Source organism: Lynx rufus, unplaced genomic scaffold, assembly GCF_022079265.1.
Source record: "Lynx rufus isolate CCGP_SWC_20201006 ecotype Redwood Valley unplaced genomic scaffold, mLynRuf1.p SCAF_2, whole genome shotgun sequence".
Taxonomy (NCBI): domain Eukaryota; kingdom Metazoa; phylum Chordata; class Mammalia; order Carnivora; family Felidae; genus Lynx; species Lynx rufus.
Window position 1 is genome coordinate 151,332,901 of NW_025814834.1, and position 22,392 is coordinate 151,355,292.

Sequence of the window (22,392 nt, forward strand, 5' to 3'; positions counted from 1 at the left end):
ATTCCTCTTCTACACAGTGCCCTGCTCCTGGTCATTGTATCTGTCCAAATATATGTCTGGGTTAACCCATCTGGGTAAAAATATCTTAGAACTGTTCTACTTCTATAAGCATATAGAACCCTATGTTCATATACGTAAATAGATCTTTTTTTCTTGGGTAGTATGAAGCAAATATATATAATAAAAAACTGACATAATAAGCATATTTGATCATGTTACATAAAATGGTACGTGTTTTTCCACAGGTAACCTTTGATGTAACTTGGTCTCCAAAGTGCAAAGACAGGTGCTATAATTACACTGGAATTGCAGATGCTTGTGACTTTCTCTTTGTGATGTCTTATGATGAACAAAGTCCGGCCTTGTCAGAATGTATTGCAGCAGCCAATGCTCCCTATAAGGAGACATTAACTGGTAAGAGTCCACAAAATGATCACTTTAACATTAAGGTTATTTTAGTATTTCTAAATCATTTGTATACCTTTTCCATTCGTAAAGGTTTCTTGAAACATGAATATCACTTAATTTGGGGAGCTTTCAAGTTTACATAAAGTTTTCACTTAATTCTTCTAAAAATTTTGTGGGATAGATATATTATTAATCCTCTATTATAGATGGGATGATGAGTGTTAAGTTCTCTTTGTATTGCTACTAAGTATTATTTAGTTGGGGCTCAAGCAGGTGTTCTAACTTCAAGTCAAAACTTTTCTCCCAAAGTTACATAAAGGAGATATTTGCTTATCTAGAATTTGACATGATATTTTTGTTGAAATAACCAATGTTAGCTAATAGCAAAGATAGTTATAATGTGAGTAGCTACTGTGCATGATTGATAGAGGACTGTCTTATTTGGCATTTATTATTAGCACCCATGCTATATCACTATTAGAATTAAGAGTACTTCTGATCTATCATTCATATCACATCAGCCAATTCAATAAAAGATTTCTTGCTATCTTTTGGACTCAAGTGAAATTTTCTGAGATAATTGGCCCTGCTTTAAGTATTGATTAATAAAAAAATATTTTTCAATTTAGAGAGAAAAATCTTAGAACCTAGCCTCATCATGTCCAAATTAATAATCTGATCATATGCATATGCCACTTATAATTTGGAAAATAACTGTTAAAACTACAAAGTAATTCATTTTTCCAAACTGTTTCATAAAGGAGATAATTGTGTCCTAACAATATTAGGCTCATTATCAAATATGTTTGTGAAATAAGGCATACTGTACCCCTCTCTTGGATATTTAACAGTACACAATAAAGGCTCTTAAAAACAGCAAATTTACTTAATTCAACTTTCTGATAATCTTGGAACATCTTTGGGTGGGAAAACATTTTGCAGCATTGGGCACAGCAGGGACTGACCAGGAATCTGTTCATATTTCTTTGTTTCCTAACTATAGATTGAATACAGAGTAATTGGGGGACATTTCTTGTCCCTAGCTGTAATTCATACTTATAGAAAGCACAATTGTTCCATGTTATAGAAATATGCTATATGAAATTCTGAGGCCATCCCTGCCAGAGAGTTATATCATGTCTTAGCAGTTAATACACAATTAACATGCTTTCCTGAAATGTGTCATTCTTCCTAGAAATAAATTTTATGAGTTTTTTGCTTCAATTTGATCTTGTTTTAAATGTGTTCTAATATTCAAAACAAATCACTTATGTCATATTAGAGAAACACTCTATTGGTATTTTGCATAAATGTACTTGTTTTTTCAAACTTAGCTTCCGAATGGTTGAATAGCTTGTATAAACCCATTAGTAGAATATAATGTGAAAAAATATGCCTTTTCCGTCCCAACTTGATTAGGGTATGATGACTACATCAAGATCGGCATTAACCCTGAGAAACTTGTAATGGGTATCCCCTGGTATGGTTATGACTATACCTGTCTAAAGCTATTGGAGGTAAGAACAGATTATTTCCTATATGATTTTTTTCTCTATTATATTTTTGGAGCCTGTTTTGTTTTGTATATGAACATAGTTTGAGACTAAAAGGTAGCATTTAATTATTTAATCCCATGGAAGTTTCTGAATGTTACATATTTTCTTTTTACTTTTATTAGGTATAGTCAGGTTATTTATAGTACATATTTTATTTCTAATAGTTTTTGACTACATTTTCTGATTGGGTTTCTAAGACTTGCTTAACTGATAAATGTATAACATGAACATTTTATATTTCTAGGATCGTGTTTGTACCATTCCAAAAGTCCCTTCCTGGAGGGCCTCTTGTGGTATTGCTTCAGGACAGCAGGTGCCCTATAAAATAATTATGAAGCACGTAAATAGTTCTATTTCTGGAAGCCACTGGGATAAAAATCAGCAGGCCTCTTACTATAACTATAAAGTAAGACTTTTCACAAGTTATGAACATTCTATTTTCATAACTGCATGTTTTCATAATTACATATTTGATATTAAGAATTTCTATAAGTTTTCTTTTAGGGTACAACATAGAGTTTAGATGAGTAAACTTGTAATCAGGTACTTTACTTTCCAGCTGAGCAGTTCAACTTATGCTAATAATATAACTTCTTTGCATGGGCCACTTGTCATGTTAGATAAGGTTATAAAAACATGCATATCACAAACAGGATCTCCTGTAATAATTGACAGCTATGTATAACTGTGGCTTTGGGCCAAAATAGGTTACCACTCAGTAAGCCTTCATTTCAAGGTAGCCTAAAGGTTCTGATGAGGCTGTTTTTTATAGGGAGGCATGAGGCTGAGAATAAAGAATGCATCATCATGGAATCAGTGGAAAATGGTATAAACTATGTGACATTAGACAAATTATATTACAAACAGAAACTTGAAGAAGTAGAGGAAATGACCAGAGCAATTCTGTCAGGTAGTGTTTGATAAATAGTAATTGCCATACAAAGAGGCAAAAGTAATATTTTTTATAATTTACCTTTAATATAATACAAACTTTTCCACATACCTCAATTACAAGCCATCTTTGAATTTACTTTGGATTCTGTTACTGTAAAAGGAGCCCTAAAATATGATGTAAGTTGATTCCAGTAGGAATTTATATTCCTTAATAATGGCCTGGTCCCAATTTATGAAAAATATTTAATAAATTTTGCTATACAGGCATGTACATATGTATCAATTATATAGAAAGCTTTGGTGTAGAGATTTCTATACCTTTATATACCCATTAAACTAGGGTATATTATAATCTTGTCTTTGCCAAACAGTGTAATATTTTACACTCTGGGGTACTATTTTTTGTAGTCCCTGACTTATTTTTTTCCTTAATGAATACGACAAATTCTTTAAGGTTTTACAATTCAGGAAGCCTTTTGATAAACCTTTTGAAAGCCATTTATTTAATGGCACTTTAGACAACAGTTTAGCTATAAAACTGTTTTGTTCCTCTTTTTCATTCATTGTAAAATTCCATAGCAACCAAAATCAAGTTTCTTGTTGTGATTGAAGAGAATCGTTTTTGCTTTCTTATGCTGTTTGAGCCATAGCAGCCTCATCATGCACTCGATATTCCCAAAAGCATATCATATGTATGCCTTAATCATGAATAGATCAATTTTACATATGCTCAGTTTTTCATCCTTTCATCCTTCACTACTTTGAGGCATTTGAAATTTCTTAACAGTATCAAAAGGGCTCAAAGTACTCACTAAATAATGGCAAAGAGATATGTGTCTTTGGATTCATCCCTGAACCTGCAAAAATAAATATTTCTATATTTACATAGAGGTTGCCTTTTAATAGTGAATCACAATTTAAAATTTTAAATAGAATATAAAATATGCTTGTAGTAAATGAGCCTACTATACTTAAATATGCCAGTTTATTCATTTACCAAGTGACTAATGTCCTGCAAAGTAGTCCTAATTCCAGTGGTGCTACCATAAATAAAATTACTGGCATCCATTGAGAATTGCCTTTAAAAGTTTCCCAGATGTCTATAAAAATCAGTATAATTATTTAAAATCACAGTTGATTCTATTTTTTATTTCCTATCTTTTCCCCCTTTCCTTTACCCTTTGCCTAGTTTTTCTGTTCCTTTTCTCTTTCTTTTATCCAATAGCTTATCTACCTTCTAGGAGAGACTGTGTTAGTACTAGAGGCAGTTGATGCTGAGGAGGACTTTAAAGGGTGGAAGGTGAGCATAAGACCATTTTCAGATTTTCTCATCTACAAAAATGTGTGTGCGTAAGTTACCCATGGAATCCACACCCGACAGGCTCTTAAAATCAATTCTGTAAGACCTGGAAAAGGAGATATTTTCCTCACCCATTACCTTTTGATATGACTGATTCATCACAGATGAAGTCATCTGCTGAGTTCTTAATTAGGCCCATTTCCAGGAACTGTAGAAGAAAAAAAAAATACATAAACTGACTTAGAGGACCCGAGCAGTGATCCTCCTTAACTGTGTCTGCATAACACAAAACAAATGTATGCCCTGTCATCAGCCCTGAAGATTTTTTCATGTGGTGTGGGTCCCAGTAGTTTGTATTTTTTAAAGCCACACAAGTGTTTCAGATATACATCTTGGTTGATAATCATCAGATCAGACCAAGGAAGGAATCTTAGGGCATGAGAAGGACTTCATATAGAATATATTATGAAGTTCATTTGTTCTCTTCTGTTGTGAACTCACCACAATCATATCTAGAAAGTGTATCACATACAGAATCATGGAAGCAGGAAATACTGTGCCCTAAAATCTTTATTTCATTGTATCATTTTGAGTCATTGGATTTAATATTGTGCTGAATAGTTTAATTTCTTCTTCTAGGATTCTTCTGGCCATCTGCATCAAGTGTGGTATGATAACCCTCAGAGCATTTCTTTAAAGGCAGCATACATACAAAAGCATGGCTTACGAGGCATTGGCATGTGGCACGCAAATTGTCTTGACTACTCTGGAGATGCTGTAGCCAAACAGCAAACCGAAGAAATGTGGAAAGTCTTAAACCCAAAGCTGTGACAGATGAGCATCTTTTGTCAAACTAAGATTTAGAAAAATGATCTGTATAAATAGATCCGTTTCTTGAAGAGATGAAAATGTATACATTTTTGTCATATAATTTAGTTATATTTAAAAGCAATTAAAAGCAGATAAATGCTTTGGTTATCTAAAAACAAAGGTAAGAAGTCAACTTGCTATATTTATTCTTCTGTGTTTAATACTATAATTAGGAAAAATTGTTTTCAGAATTTTATTGCTGATTTTTAAAATACGTATAATTTGAATTGGAAATTATTTGCTTAGACTAGATTTTTTAAAACCTAGTCTTTGAGAAGCAGTTAGCTCTGTACTTTTTGTTTCGAAAATTTTTCTGCTTCCTGATTTCATATAGTACTCAAATTCTCTGAAAGTCTCCAGAGGAAAAAATAAAATATAAGTCATATTTTGAATCAGTATGTTAGAACTACCTAATATTTTTTACCTAAATTATTTTTATGAGGTTATAGCAGAAACTTTCAGGAAAAACTTAGTGTTGATTCTATTAATATTCCTTCATTTATGAACATCTATAATTTCTTCCCATTGTTAAATTTTTTTCTATATGTGCATTTTTCCTTTAATTATTTAAAGACATTGGTTTTTCAACTTTTTTCTCTGCACAAAATGTAAAGAGGTCTCTGTTCTTTTCCTCAGGGCAATTGTGTTACACTTATTAAAAATCTGCATCCTTGAACTCTGGACTTAACATAAATCCTGTCTTCTCTGTACATTTCACCCTCTTCCCTCATTTGGAATAAATGATGATTCAGTCACCTGTTATTGAGAATACTTCCTATTTATCCAATTATTTATGACAGAGTGAAACCAACCATTTTCCATAGTATTTGTTGAATTACTATTGTCTTTGTATTTCTAAAATTTGAATTCTTAGATACTAATCTCTATCATAGCTCTGGATGTAAATTCAATATCCCTATTTATAAACTATAATTTCTAGATTGCTTTTAATCAAATACAATGAATAAATGGTCTCTATTTAAATGCAGATAGATTCTTTAAATCATATTTTAATAAATATGAAATATTGCTATTAAACTTTAAGACTATTTTATAAAATATAGTACTGTAAAATGTGTAATAGACTTAAAAACTTCAAAAATAAGCAAATAGCTAGTGTTTTGCTTTTTTACATCTAATAGTTCCTGAAACATTTTTTGAAACCCACATGAAAAGCGAAAAAAATATATAACTTATGATTTATATAAAGTATCGCACCAAGGAAAACAATGGTTACATTTTTTTGGCAAATAAGTTTTAAATTAACATACCCAATTGAGGCTGTACAGATGTGTTATTTTTCTTCCGTGCCAGTTCAGTTTTCAGCATGCATAAATCTGAAACTGCTTGTTTCCTCACCTACAAAAACAATTACCTTTCAAAAATTAGCTTTCATTTTACTGTTCTAAAATTCAGAGAGTCCTAATTGAATGCTGCTAGTGAAAAGAATCTAGAACTGGGCTATTCAATACAGTAGCTACTTGCCACATATAGCTATATAAATTAACAAATTATATGAAGATTGAAAATCAGTTCCTCAGTCACACAACAAGCTACCTTTCAAGTGCTCAATATCCTTATGTGGCTAGTGGTTGCTGTATCTGACAGTGCAGATATGGAACATTTCCATCACTGTAGAACAATGGACAGTGCTCATTCTAGAAAGGGGTCATTATTCATGTCATAGAGCTATTTCTGATAAAGAAATGAATTTAGAGCATTAATTATATATACATGAAAATAATCAGAATGAGAGACTTACCTTAGAATGGGTTTAAAAAAAAATTGAGCTCAGAGAGCTAAGTGGTTTGTCAGACTTTCATAGAGTCATCCATAAATAAATTACTTTTAAAATATTGAGACTCTACTGATTCACAAGGTCCTTTTGCTTTAATTCTTAGTGAAATTTTACTTTGGCCTTGTTATAACAGGCATCTTTTCACAGGATTTACTTCTTGCATTTTTCTCACTCATGCTCTTGGTTAAGGTAATGACTTTAAGACAATCCGTACTATCTTTAGGCTTTTGATACCCAAAATTAAAACAATTTATTTCAAGATAAATGTCTGATTAGGAGAAATGCAAATTACCTTAGCTTCCATTATGAGTTTCATTTTGTCAGTATCCAGTTTTCTCTTAAGTTGGTCAATAGCATGCTGTACCTCAGTGATCTGGATTATAAGGTAATTCTGTATGAAACAAAGACATTTAGTAAATTCATTTTTATTTATTTTTATTTTTTTAAGTTTGTTTCTTTACTTTGAGAGAGAATCTCAAGCATGCTCCACGCTGTTAATGTAGAGCCTGATGTGGGGCTCGAACTCACAAACTGTAAGATCATGACTTGAGCCAAAACCAAGAATCAGATACTTAACCAACTAAGCCACCCAGGTGCCCCTATTTATTTTTATTTTTAATTGCCTTGCAAACTATCAAGTGATAACAAATACCAAAAAAGCAAATCATAAGAATAACCTATTGCATAAAATAAACTCATTGCTTTGGAGTAAATTAGAATTGACCTTTTTCTTATGTCTTAGGGACCACATTCCCTTCTGTTGTATTACATTTATTCATGTTTTATAAAAATAAGTAAATATTTGTGCAAGTTGCCTTTGTGGTGCCAATTTAATGGTAAGAAATATTACTATAAAAGGAATATACTAGGTTTAAGATACTAGCAAGGCTTTTGAAATTGTCATAACAATTTATCAGCTGAATTGGATAGTATTACTTTAAAATATTTAATAATTAAATACTATATATAAGAAAACCTATTTAATATAAGAAGCTTTTTTAGTTATTTTTGTTCAGAAAAGTTTATGAGGTATAATGGTCAACAAAAACTATTTAAAATTTTAAGCTGCCTCTGTGAAAAAAAACAGCTATGCAAGATAATTAGTATCAGCTAAGATGGATAATCCATAACTTGAGCCTATTTGAGTTTTACATTAGATTTATCTAAAATGGTAAACTTTTACTCATAGAAACAGAGAACAGATTGGTGGTTGCCAGAGGGTAGAAAATGAAGGGAAATGGGTGAAAATGGTCAAAAGGCACAAACTTGTAGTGAAAATAAGTTCTGAGAATGTAACGTACAGCATGATAACTACAATTAACAGTATTCTATATTTGAAAATTGCTTAGGAAATAGACCTTAAAAGTTCTCATTACAAGAAAAATCATCTGTAACTGTGAGATGATGGATGTTAACTAAATTTATTATGGTAATCATTTCATAATACATACATAAATAATTATGTTATATACCTTACTGAGATATAATTGGTGTATAATATTAGTGTAAGACTAGAGAAAAGTTTTATATATTCTTCTTTAGGAGGCAGATAGCCCTACTTGCCATTGGCAACTCTATTGGTACCATGAGGACAAGCAGTCTTATAATGAAGCCAATGCTGAAAATAATAGGTAAGGAATGCCAGAAGCACATAGTCCCTTAAAGATCTCATTAAGCTCCTAATTGTATCCTCTCAGCACCCATTACATGAGATCATAAATTTTCTTATTGGTTAAGTCAAGTTTTTGTTACCCGTAGCCCAAAGCATTCTACCTATGATAATACTAGCAATGATAAAACATGTATTTTGAGTAGAACTTCTCTAATAGAATGTGAACACATTTAGTAATAAGTACCTTAGAGTCTGTGATGTTTGCCAAATTCTTTGGTCTCATCTTAATGTCCCTGGCTTCAAGCTGCATGAGCAGTTTTTTATAGTAAAGTTCTAAATCTTCTCGAAGTTTTGTTAAAACCTCCTCCAACGATGCTGTGATTTTCTTTGTTTCAAAGTATTTTTTCTTCCAATCATCACAGGCTACAAAAAAAGCAAGGACTATAATGTGAGTCTGACTAAAGGATTAAATTTTTCAACTCGGAAAGGACCCTTGAGTTAATTTAAACCCTTCTACTCCCCCACTCTTCCTTCCTCATATGCTGAGGAAATTAAAGCAAAGACTGAAATGTTTATTAGATAATAAAAGGATTGGCCTACAAATATAGAAAATAGTGATGAATCCAGGAACCAAACCAAGTTCTTTAAGCTTGTAATTATTTCTGAAAAATCTTGATTAAAAATACTACCTATAGAAAAATGTGTATATTTATTTTGATTACTTTTTCCATAGTCTGATTTCAAATCATAATTAAAACAATGAAGAGAAAGGCATAATATTTTTTCATCCCCTTAAATGACTTATGTTTTCTAAAATAAGCTGATTCTGATTTATCACTTATTAGAATTATTCCAGATATATCCCCAAATGTATGTAGGGCAGAATTTAAGCCTGAGCCCTGTAGTTGAGAAAATTAGAAATCAAATACTGCCAATTTAGGGAATCATTTTGACCCAATGAGATTCTAAATACAAACTTAACAGGAACACAAACTCCATGCTACTATATCAGAATATGCTTATGCTTCTCTTTTAAAAAATTATCAAAGAAATGAAAACCCCAGATATAAAAGTTGATTTCATTAAAATTCTACAACTTTATGGGATTTTAACTCAAGATTTTAACTATTTATTTCCCTCATGTCCTATATCTAATCCCTCAGCAAGTTCTATTGGTACTACTGTAAAATACTTCCAGCATCTGGCACATTCTGTCTTCTTCAATGCTATGTCCCTAGTCAGTGCACAATCATCTTTTGAAAGTGGATTATGTTTCTAACTGGTCTCTCTGCTTCCATTCCTGCCCCTCTATGGGCTATTCCATACAGCAGTCATTCTGATGTTCTAAAAATATTTTTAAAGTCCTATACATCTCTAAAAATCCTCCAATGGCTTCTCATCTTAGAATAGAATCTAAACTCCTTAAATTGGCCTGTCTGTTCCTTGGTTAGCTTTTGATTTTATCTTCCTCTACATTCCTCCATATTAAGTTCCAGCCACACTGGCCTTATTTCAGCTCCTTAATACTGCAAGTTCACTTCCATCTCTGGACCTTGACATTTTAGTGTTCCTTCTCTTTGGACTGGTTTTTTTTTTTTTCTCTTATCTCTTTAGATGCCTGCCTCCTTATTAATCACATCTTAATGATATCTCCTCAGTGATGCCTTCTTTGAAAATTCAAGCTAAAACATTTTTTTCTGCCCCATCACTCTTTGCTCTTTTAAAGGGACTTTTGAGCTCTAATCAGGAGCTGATATTGTCTTATTTGTTTACATCTATCTCCTTTCATTAGAAGAAAGCTCCTTAAGGGCAGGGCCATGTTCATCTTGTTTACTGTATCCTCAGCATTTAAAACAATGCAAGGAATTGATGCACATAGTAGGCTCCCTACGTATTTGATAGCTGATACATGCCTTTTATCTTGAAACATTCCTGTTGAAATAGAAAGTAATCATTCTCATTTTAAATGTTTATTTTTGAGAGAGAGCAAGAGAGCACATAAGCAGGGGAGGGGGCAAAAAGAGAAAGAGATACAGAATCTGAAGCAGGCTCCAGGCTCTGAGCTGCCAGCACAGAGTCTGACGCGGGGATTTGAACCCATGAGCCATGAGATCATGACCTAAGCCAAAGTTTGACACTTAACCAACTGAGCCACCTAGGCCCCCTGATATTCTCATTTTATAAACAGAAAAAGGAAGACACAAAGAGGAGAAATAACTTGTCTACATAAATCACTGATCTGGTATTAGAATCCTGGTCCTGTGATTTCTAGTCCATTACTCAAATTTGATAAAATCACTTTTAACAGTACGACAAAACTTAGTCATTGCCATCATTTCCAGGATACCACTTAATAAGGTAGAACCTGCAGAAATACCTCCTGACGTTGCCTATAACATTCAGTCAGTTCTAACACTGAAGTAATAATTTTGCTGTAAATTGAGAATCCTACAACCAGTTAATTCCATATATACCTTTTATTCATATAATCCTCCAATACCACCCAAAATGCAGTCTTCTCAAATCCTTTAACATCTCTCTACCCTGGCTTGTTTTTCCATTTCTACCTAGTCCTAGTAACACTTGTTTCTAATTCTGTTGCAGGAAAACTACCTATTTTTCTACTTAATTTCTCTTATTCATTCATTCATTCATTTAGTTTGGCAAAACAGACACACATACCATAAAATTAAGCATGTAGAGAAGACTAAGGGATTCAGGGGATGATTCTAGAGTAATATCTAAGCTGAGATTGAATGATTAGTAGGAACTAGCCAGGTAAACTGGGAAGGGGTGGGTAGAAGGAAAAGGAGATGTAGATGGCAGAGGGAAAGCATGTCTGAAAGCCTACAGCCAAGAGGAGGCACACTTCAGATTTAAGCATATTTAACAGTTTTCTGGGAAGCCTTTCTTGATCTCTTGCATCTAATTTAGGTGTTCTTCTTCTGTACTCCTGTGCATACAATTCTGTAATTCCTTTATCATAGCATCATCAGGATGTATTGTTACTGTTTTCTTATCATTTCCCCAATGGACTATAAGCTCTTTGAGGGCAGAGACAAAATTGTGTCTGCCTATTATCTCCTCAGCCCCTAGAACAGTGGCTAAGTTCAGTAGACAATACATACTTATTTAGTAAATGAATAAAGGAATGTTATAAAAAAATTTGAACTTAAATTTTAAAAAACCTTATGTAAAGTATGTTAATTAATAAAATAGTGATAAAAGATGTAATAAATTTTACCGTGACATTGCTTCAACTTGCTTTGTTCAAATAGTTTTTCAGCTTTTTTAATTAGTTCTTCTCTAATTCTTTCCAGATATCTTCTTTCTTTCTTTACTTGTTTCAGTTGTTCAATAATCTTCTCTCCTAAAAGATTATAACCCGTCAATGTCCAAAAGCTAAAAGTTGGGAGTGTAAAACTTAAAAGTGCTTAAAATAGCAAGAATAAATTTTACCCGCAAATAATATTACTGATTAAATATATGCAGTAATTAACATATAATTCACATACTTTAAAATAATTTAACATTTTTTGTGGTAAAATACACATAATAAAATTTACAGTTTTAACCTCTTTTAAATGTACAGTTCAGTGGCATTATGTACTTTTATGATGCTGTACAACCATCACCACTGTCCATCTCTAGAACTTTTTTATCTTCCGAAATTAAAACTCTGTACCTATTAGACAATAATTCCCCATTAATATTTTTTTATTAAAAAAATTTTTTTTTTTAAATCTTCATTCACTTTTGAGAGACAGAGTGCGAGCAGGGGAGGAGCAGAGACACAGCGAGACACAGAACCTGAAGCAGGCTCCAGGCCCTGAGCTGGCAGCACAGAGCCCGACACAGGGCTCGAACTCACGAACTGTGAGATCATGACCTGAGCCGAAGTCGGATGCTCAACCGACTGAGCCACCCAGGTGCCCCTCCATTAATATTTAACTTTACCTCACAGAGTTATTTGTACTTACGGTATCATCATACTTACTTTCAATCTGTAATAAAGAGATATCAGTTATTACTGGAGAAAGAGTAGGTTGACAAGGAAGTGAAGGAAAATCAATAAGATCTGGTAGGGTGATGCACTCTTTCTTACCTATCTGTAAGCAAACATGAAAACCAGTAAGATCTGGTAGAATAACACATTTTCACCTGTCTGTAAGCATGTAATAATGTACAACAGCAATGCATTTTTTTTTTTACTTATATGGTGACAAAATCCCAAATCTGTATTTATAACTATAGGTTCTCTCTTGTGCTTCAACTTCTCTATTCCACTATTACTTGGACATTATACACAGGTACTTCAAACTTAAAAGAAAAAAAAATCCATTATTACTTTGTAAACATGATTTCTTTCCAAGATTTCTTATAACTTTAACATTTTTCTAAGATGACTATTGATTTTTTTTTATCTTGAGCCAATTTTGATAACTTATGTCTGCTTAGAAAATAAGAAAATTTATTGCATTTTCAAAATTTAGCATATATTTTATTGGCTCTGTATTTGTGTTTGTGTCACTTTTATCTTTCTTAACTTTTGTGTTTCTACCCTTTTATGATAAACTACCTCGAGCCTTACCAATGTGGATGTCTCTCCCACCATCACTTCATAGATCTTGAGTTGTTTTCAATTCTGCTAGTTTTTTACCTCTAAGTTATTAGTGTCTCCTTCTATCTTCATTAAGCCCTTACTCCTTTGTTTTACTGTTCTTTTTCTGGTTTTTAATGTTATGTTACATTATTAACTTATAAGTTCAGTCTCCTACAGAATAATGGCAACCACCTAAATTACAATCTCTCCACATATCCTTCCAATTGCTATAAAAAGAGAGCAAATAATACCCATAACTTATGTCTACAGCATAACTAGGACACAAAATCCGTTAATTTACATATACTTTAATTTGCATATAACTGGGGAAATAAACACCCTAGACCAGCAGAGTGTGCTCAGGAGCCCACCTCCAAGCAGATGTGGACTGCTTAAGCATTAGAGGCCACTATACAAAGATAACACAATAAACATCAACCATGATTTAGTCTGGAAGGAGGGGGCTCCACATGCATAGGAGAAATCCTGAGAGTAAGGATAAAATCTTGTAAATCAGAGCACTTTTGATGAGGAGGCCAAATGAAAGGGGATTATAAAATGTAGGGGGCCTGAGTGGTAATCATGGGAAGACAGCTTTGAAGAGAGGAAAATACTTTGGAAGAGATATTCCCTCAGGGATAGCTGGTAAGAGAAAAGAAGAAAGTGGCCAAGATAACAGCTCTGCTGAATTAAGTTAGTAGAAAAGAATTCAAAGAAAACAGATCCCAAAAGCCCCATTTATTTAAAAATAAATAAATAACTGCATTTAACTATATGAACAGAAGAGGGAGCACCCAACCTAAGAAGCAAAAGAAACCACCAACACAGGGCTCCCTGTTCCTCTATAAAAATAAAAATAAAAAATATATAAAAATAAGTTATTACTTAAACAGAAAAATTAACACAAATAAACATGAACAATATCTACAAATTATTCAAGCATCCACACAAATTTACATTTTAAAAAAACCTTCACAATTGAGAACTAAAACCAGACAGCCATGAAGCAGAGAAAAACTTAAACAATACTTCCAACACAGATTAAATATAAATAAACATTTGCAGATACCACAGACACAATAAATCAAGAATTTTAAAACTCAGAATAAAAATGGAAAAACAGGAAGATGTGAAATGGAAGTTGGCTAAAGTGAAGAAAGAAATTAAAAAACAAAATTGTCTCAGAAATGAATAAATTAGCAAGTACCCAAGAAGCAACAAATATGACCAAAAATACAGTAAGGATAGTGGAGAATACAAATAAAAGATGCAAAGGAAATGAAACATAAAAAAAAAAGTGAAATAGATCAGAGAAAAAATAACGTATATAAAAGGTAAAGAAAAAATGAAACAATAGATCTGCTACCTAAATTATTTTCTGAAATTATAATTTTAGGAAATGCTCTTGAAATATGTCTGGATTTTCATACTGCAAGGATCCACTGTGTATCCAGAAAAACCTGATCTAGAATTCTGAGCTAAGATTCAGCCCGGTAAAACTAGTACACGTTAAATGAATCCTCTGGCCTTCCAGACAAATATACCCAAGCTAGTTTACAAAGAAAAGAAAACCTGGCATCACACTTTTTAACAGTAACATATACAACATCAGTAGAGCAACATTTTAAAGAAACTCAAGGGAAAAAAAGATGTAAGCCACGGATGTGACATCCAATCAAGCTATCCTTCAGGTATCAAAACTTTAGACAATGATGAACAAATTTTGTAAAGGGCCAGAGAGTAAATAATTTAGGCTTTGTGGGCCACATATTGTCTCTGTCATGATTCTTTTCCTTAAATTCCTTAAAAATGTAAAAAACCAGGGCACCTGGGTGGCTTAGTCAGTTAAGCATCTGACTTCAGCACAGGTCATAATCTCACAGTTGGTGGGTTCGAGCCCTGCATCAGGCTCTGCGCTGACAGCTCAGAGCCTGGAACCTGCTTCAGATTCTGTGTCTCCCTCTCTCTCTGCCCCTCCCCCACTTGTGCTTTCTCTCTCTCAAAAATAAACAAAATAAAATTAAAAAATATTTGTAGGTCCAAGGCCTTACAAAATAGTCTGCAGGCCCTAGTTTGCTGATCTCTGCTCTAGACAAAGTTTTAAATGTGGAAGAAGAGAATATTGTAGCTAGGTGCTTTTTCTAAATTGAACTTAATCCAACCAAGAGATGATTGAAAAGTCTTCTGTAAAAGAACTGGCAGTGTGTTGAACATATTTAATTACAGATCTGAGACTAAAACAAAGGTGAGAGGTTAAGTCTAGAAGTATGGCATATAAATGTTATATGCTCTGACAAAATAGAAGTAACACAACTTAAAATACATTAGAGAAGAAAGATCTTTTTGATTACCCTGAATAGGACAGATCAGTGGATAGTTTTAGAGGTAACAAATGAAAAGCAGAAGCATAAATTTTAAAAAATGGGAAAAGAACACTAGTATACTAACATAAATGTATTAGTGTAAACACTAGAACAAAAATACAACCTTCCTAAAACACGAGGAGAGGGGAAAAGTACAAATAAACCACATAGTAACTCACAGTAACTGTAACATAAAATGACAAATCTTAAGTCAAACACATCAGTCCTATCAATAACACAAGTTGACATAATTCATCTACTAAATAAAAAATATTTTCACACACTCTCACAAAACAAAACCCAACTCTATCTGGGCTATATGTAAAAGACATATCTAAAACAAAGCAATTCAGAAAGGCTGGGGGGAAAAAGTGTGAAGGAAGATGAGGGTATACCAAATAAATGTATGCAAAAACAAAGTACAGGTTAGTATCTTGATATGCAATAAAGGAGAATTCAGACCAAAAAGAGCACTTAAGGAGTCAAAAAAAGGATACTTCAGAGAACAAAAGTGATATTAGTATTCACATAAGAACAACTTTGCGCCAAGTAACACATAGAAATCTAAACAAACCAGAAACCACAGGAGATACAGGGATAAACAGTAACACACTAATAATAGGAGATGCCAATATACCATTCTCAGTCTACGCAGCTACCTAGCAAGAGAATGTGGGAAAAAATAAGGATAAGAAATACTAAGCAAGGTATTCAGCAAGGTAGACTATAGGCACAGAGTAGGGGAAGATACTTGCAACATAAATAAGCATCAAAGAAATATCTCTAGAGTATATTAAAAACTTATACAAATCAGAAACATATGACAACCCAAAAGAAACACTTGAAAATGCACTTCCAAAAAAAGTTACCAAACTGAAGTCCATAAAAATATTAAAACATGATCAACTTTATGGGTAACCTGGGAAATTAAAATTCAAACCACAAATAGCAGTAAGCATCCACTAGACTGACAAAAATTTTAAAGCATGAAGATAGCATATTTTATTAATATCTAGATTTTATTAAAATCTAGCATATTTTATTAATATCTAATTGTCCTATTACGATAGGACAATTATTGCTGAAGATGGTGTGCCTTTTGCTCTGAAACCCAAGAGCTCTGAGCTGTGATTCGCCTACAGGACATGACTCAGACTACACTCAGTACTCCAGCACTTGATCAGCTGGACATTAAAACACAAGTGGCAACATTGTTTGCAATGTCTCTCAGATCACCTTGTGAGCCTTCACTTCCTTTGGGCCCAAAGTTGGCGGTCTTTTGGATTGCTTGATTCAAAAAAAAAAAAAAAAAAGACTGGAGCAGTACATCAAAATGTGGCAAATCTCTCTCCAAATTCCAAAGAGGTCCATCAAGTGACTCATTCTCAGTGATAAATGGGGCAAGATATAAAAACCTGGCTTTCACTTTAGGACATACCTCAATATGTCCTATCCATACCACAGTATACCCAAAGATTTCACTGAATTGGTAGGCTCCTGAATTTTTTTGAGGCTTATCTCCCATCCTCTCACCTCTAAGGTTAGAAAACTTAGACATTTTAAGCTGCAGTTTTGTTTCAATTTCAGTATAAATATTATGTTGCAATACCCCATTTAAACAAAAAATATTTAAATCATACCTGATTGTTCTCTGTTCTAATGGTATTAACTCTATCATCTTCATTTTTCCAAAGAAACAGACTTAAAGGGAATGACAGATTTGAAAGTCATATTAAAAAATGATTCCATGAATATTAGCTTTTCACATTTTATCTTATTTGACATTCTGTAAACACAAATGTAACATTAAAGCCTCAAAAAGCCTGAGAACATTATATTTCAAGCTCATAAACTACATTTAGTATGAATACTAGCTAAACTCAAATCACATTATAATATCTATAGCAAAGTAAAATAAAAATTTTGGAAACACATTTTGTTTGTAATTCTTTTGTGAATGATTGTTTATAAAATCCCTTCTATTAATTTCAAAAGACTGTATGAAAAACTGTTGCCTTAAGTACTGTAATTCTCCATGAAATGATACCATGTGAAACTCAAGCATACTGATTAGTTTCCCCATAACCAAGAATCTAAGTGAGGTAGAACAACTAATTCTAAGAAAGGCAAAGACAAAATTTTCTGTCAGTAGGCTGCCCCTGATGACATAAGAATTATAACAGAAATAAATTTAAACAATAATTATTCCTCATTATTAAAGATTAGAATCAAGGTAATTTTAATTGAAAATCACTAATTTCACTCATATATTTGTTGTAATTAGAAGTCCTTGTAACAGTACCCTGGTTATCTCATTATAGTTTAGATTATGACATGTAGAATCAACATCTATACTAGTTACCTTTTTTTGTTTCTTAAATCACTATTTGATTCTTCTGATGATCCTGGCACTTCAGAATTTCCAATTTGGTTTTTTCCAGTTTGGTTTCCTTTTGGAGTGGCTTTTCCCCCTGCTGATGTTCATGTTCATCCATGGCAAATAAAGTTAATAATATTAAGAAAATAGTAAAATAAAATTTTATACAAATATGTATATATATGGACATACTCTTATCTTGTCCTGTGTCCGTTTCCATGAACTCTACTACACATGATATAAGGCAACAGTTTACAAAGTAAATTTCATAAAACAGTTTATGTGAAAGGAGAATTCTTTGTGTCAATTCAGTTTGAGGAAAAGAAAGGATTAAGAAACCCTACCAGGAAAACAATCACACACCCCCTTGTAGGATTTCTCTGTTTTTATGTGCAATGTGAATCTACAAGATGGGGGTAAGTTAGGTTTTACTTAAACTTAATTGTCTTTAGAAAGCTTTGGCCAAAAGCATCTTTTGAAATTGTATTGAGGAAACTTCTCTGGAAAAGGCTGGTGTAAATACAGAGCATATAATGTCATTTGTTATTTCACATACATTTCTATTTATAAAACCTCCCTTCATTTTAACAGAATTTCCCTATATAGGAAAACTATACAATGTCTTTAAAATGTTAACATTAATGTTCTACATGATCTGTATGAACAAAAGATCCACGAACCTCACAATATTAATGCAGATATTTTTCCTTTGGATAAATCAAATTTTTTAATTTTGAAAAAATTAATGAGTCATGTTAATATTTGAAAAACCATTTTACAGGAGTTGCCACAGAATTTTGCAACCTGAAGCCTGTACTGGTTTAATTTTAGTCTAGCTGCTATATTTCCCAGCTGGTATATTTGAAATAGTCTTTTAAAGACAATAAACAGGGATTTTCTAAAGGATATATTCAATGCAAAATGAACAAAAACCAGATGTATCAGATGCTTAAAGGTTAATAATAAAATACTACTCCCCCCCCACCAAAGAAAGAAAAAACAATGAAAAATTCATTAGATTCTAAGTAATTTTGATAGGGATCTGGCACATGTATCTCATTCATAGTAACAGTCTAGAGCATGATGCACCGCACCATTCATACCTATGCAGTTTAATAAAATAAAGAAAGCAGGCCTATTCACTTTTGAAAAAAATCATAATAGTGTCTTGAGAGCTACAGTAATATATGCATAAAATGTTATAGATTCACAGAAAGGGATATGATAACTGTGAAACTATGTTTTGAACTACGAGATGTTTGCCTGGCAAAGAAGAGAGCAAGAAGAATTTAAGCAAAGAAAATGGCATTTGCAAAATACACAGTACAAATATATGCAGCATTTTTGGCAATAGTGAAAAGTTCAGTGTGACTTTGCATGGTGTTGTAAATAAAGCATGGGCTTTAGTCAAACACACAGGAGTTCAAGTCTTGGCACTGTCACAGCAGGTGTGACCTCAGCTAAGTTATTTTTTTAACCTACGTTTCCTTATCTCTAAAATGGCACGGTGCATGGAAAGCACGCAGCACAGTACCCAATCCTTAGGAGTGTCTTGACTTCAAGTTCTGATTTCTGTTCCACTGCATTTCATATTTCAGATCTTTATCACCTCAATCTATTCTCCATAGTGTCACCTAAGTGGTTTTGCTAGAATTGAAATCCAATCATGTTACTCCTATTAAAACAAAGCAGGAAAGAATACCCACTGGAGAAAAGACAGTCTCTGCAACAAATGGTGTCGGGAACATGCAAAAGATGTAACATGGTACATGGTAACATGCAAAAGAATGAAACTGGACCACTTTCTTACACCATACACAAAAATCAATTCAAATTGGATGAAAGACCTAAATGTGAGACAAGAGAAACAAACCCTAGAGGAGAACACAGGTAGCAACTTCTTCCGACATGAGCCACAGCAGTAACTTACTAGATACATCTCTGGAGGCAAGGGAAAAATGAACTATTGGGACTTCATGAAGATAAAAAGTTTCTGCACAGCGAAGGAAACAATCAACAAAACTAAAAGGCAGCCAACAGAATGGGAGAAGATATTTGCAAATGACATATCTTTTTTTAATTAAAAAATGTTTTTAAGCTTTATTTTTGAGAGAGAGAGAGAGCGAGCATGAGTGCGGGAGGAGCAGGGAGAGGGAGACACAGAATGTGAAGCAGGGCTCAAACCCACAAACCACAGGATCATGACCTGAAGTCAGATGCTTACGCGACTGAGCCACCCAGGTGCCCCTGCAGATGACATATCTGATGAAGGGTTAGTATCCAAAGTCTGTAAAGAACTTATCAAATTCAACACTCAAAAAACAAATAATCCAGTTAAGAAATGGGCAGAAGACATGGACAGACATTTTTCCAAAGAAGACAGATGGGTAACAGACACATGAAAAGATGTTCAACATCGCTCATTATCAGGGAAATACAAATCAAAACTACAGTGAGACATCACCTCACACTTGTCAGAATGCCTAAAATTAACAACACAGAAACAACAGATGTTTTCGAGGATGCAGAAAAAGGGGAATACTCTGACCCTGTTGATGGGAATGCAAATTGGTGCAGCCACTCTGGAAGGTGGTATAGAGGTTCCTCAAAAAGTTAAAAATAGAACTGCCCTATGATCCAGCAATTGCACCACTAGGTATTTACCCAAAGGACACATGCACCTCAATGTTTACTGCTGAATTATCAACAATAGCCAAATTATGGAAAGAGCCCAAATGTCCATCAACTGATGAATAGAGAAAGATGTTGTGGTATATATATACAATGAAATATTACTCAGCCATAAAAAAGAATGAAATTTTGCTATTTGTGATGATGTGGTTGGAGCTGGAGTGTATTATGCTAAGAGAAATAAGTCAGAGAAAGACAAATACTGTATGATCTCACTCATATGTGGAATTTAAAAAATGAAACAGATAAACACGGGGGGAAAAAGAGAGAGGCAAACCATAAAACTCTTAACTATGGAGAACAAACTGAGGGTTACTGGAGGGGTGTTGGGTGGGAAATGGGCTAAAAGGGTGATGGCCATTAAGGAAGGCACTTGTTGTGATGAGCACTGGATGTTATATGTAAGTGATGAATCACTAAATTCTACTCCTGAAACTAATAATTACACTATATATTAATTAACTAGAATTTAAATAAAAACTTGAAACAAACAAAGTTAATATGGCTTCCCATTGCTTAAACATTCCTTAGTTTTGGAACCAAGACTCTTGCAGTTCAAGTTTCTACCTACTTCTTCAGTTGTACTTCATGGTACTTCTTCCTCCCCTTTATCCATAAACTATAATAATTATAATAATAATAAGAAGAATAGTATTACTACTAATAATAGCTAAAAGTTACTGAACCAATTACCACATTAAGCAAATCCTGAAAGCCCCATTCATATCATGATCTATGTGAAGGAAGCCCTCTGGAATTAGGCAGTGAACAATCTGCATGGCCAAACATTTGCAACCCTGGGTTTGAAGTCTGAATATAAAGGGTTCTCAATGCCATCTTAAAGAACTTGGGCCTTTAGTAGTAACCAACGAGTCTTCCAAAGGTTTTTAAGCAGAGAGATAAATAATCCAGCTTGTAACAACAAGAATGATGCTGACTGCACTCTGCAGAATAGACTGGAAAGCAGATTATAAGCAAGGGGGCTACAATACGGTTTTTAAGGTTCCTTTATATATGTGTGTGTGTGTGTATATATATATATATATATTAGTCTACAGTAAGGATTATTTCAAAGCTTAAACAACTGGAAGAGTGATGAAACCAAAGAAGTCAAGAAAGTACACTAGTTTGGGGGCAACAGTGGAGTCAAGTATTAAATATGTTAAAGTTGAGGTATGTCAAAAATGTAGAGGTGTGTAGCACAGACCCATGGGAAAGAACAGAAGACAACTAATGGAAAGAAATACCCACTTCAATATGAAAATGAGTAAAGCATTACTCTTTCCTCCTTCATTAAAGGACTTGTAAAACATACTATGCACATTATTTTAAAAAACTTTTTTTAATGTTTATTTTTGGGAAAGAGAGAGAGACAGAGAGAGACAGAGAGAGAGGGAAACCCAGAATCTGAAGCTGGCTCCAGGCTCTGAGCTGTCAGTACAGAGCCTGACGCGGGGCTTGAACTCACGAGCTGTGAGATCATGACCTGAGCCAAAGTTGGGTGCTTAACAGATTGAGCCACCCAGGTGCCCCACTATGAGCATTGTAACTGTCTATATTTGATAACGTAATGTTAGAGTTCAGATATTTTGCATTCTCATGCACCACTAAAGAGTAATTTGGTATTTTAAAGAAACTATACAACTACCATCAACAAATGGAAGTGTACATATGGGAAAAAAATTAAGGAACTTTATTCACATCACACATAAAAATTTGTTCCAGGTAGATTAATAAACTGAATTGGAAAAGCAAACCAAAACATGTTTGAAAGACAATACATGACCTCAGGGTAGAAAAGGGATTAAAAAAAAAGACATAAATAACACTATCCATAGATGAAAATATCAATAAACTTGACTATATTAAAATGTAAGAACTGCAGTTCCATTTGTGCTCAGGATTATAGAAAGATGAAAC

The 22,392-nt window shown here is 33.3% G+C and overlaps 1 protein-coding gene across 1 annotated transcript in view; it reads right to left on the reverse strand.

Annotated features, from left to right (window-relative positions):
• Positions 1-292: 292 nt before the first annotated feature.
• SPATA1 (spermatogenesis associated 1) overlaps positions 293-22,392 on the reverse strand; it is a 36,694-nt gene continuing 14,594 nt past the window's right edge. The window contains exons 6-13 of the mRNA XM_047082337.1: positions 17,767-17,878; positions 17,045-17,105; positions 12,436-12,547; positions 11,683-11,808; positions 8,683-8,861; positions 7,119-7,217; positions 4,297-4,366; positions 293-394 (exon numbers count right to left, since the gene is read on the reverse strand). Coding sequence (XP_046938293.1) covers positions 366-394; positions 4,297-4,366; positions 7,119-7,217; positions 8,683-8,861; positions 11,683-11,808; positions 12,436-12,547; positions 17,045-17,105; positions 17,767-17,878 — 788 coding nt within the window. The 3' untranslated portion in view covers positions 293-365. The remainder of the gene's footprint in view (positions 395-4,296; positions 4,367-7,118; positions 7,218-8,682; positions 8,862-11,682; positions 11,809-12,435; positions 12,548-17,044; positions 17,106-17,766; positions 17,879-22,392) is intronic.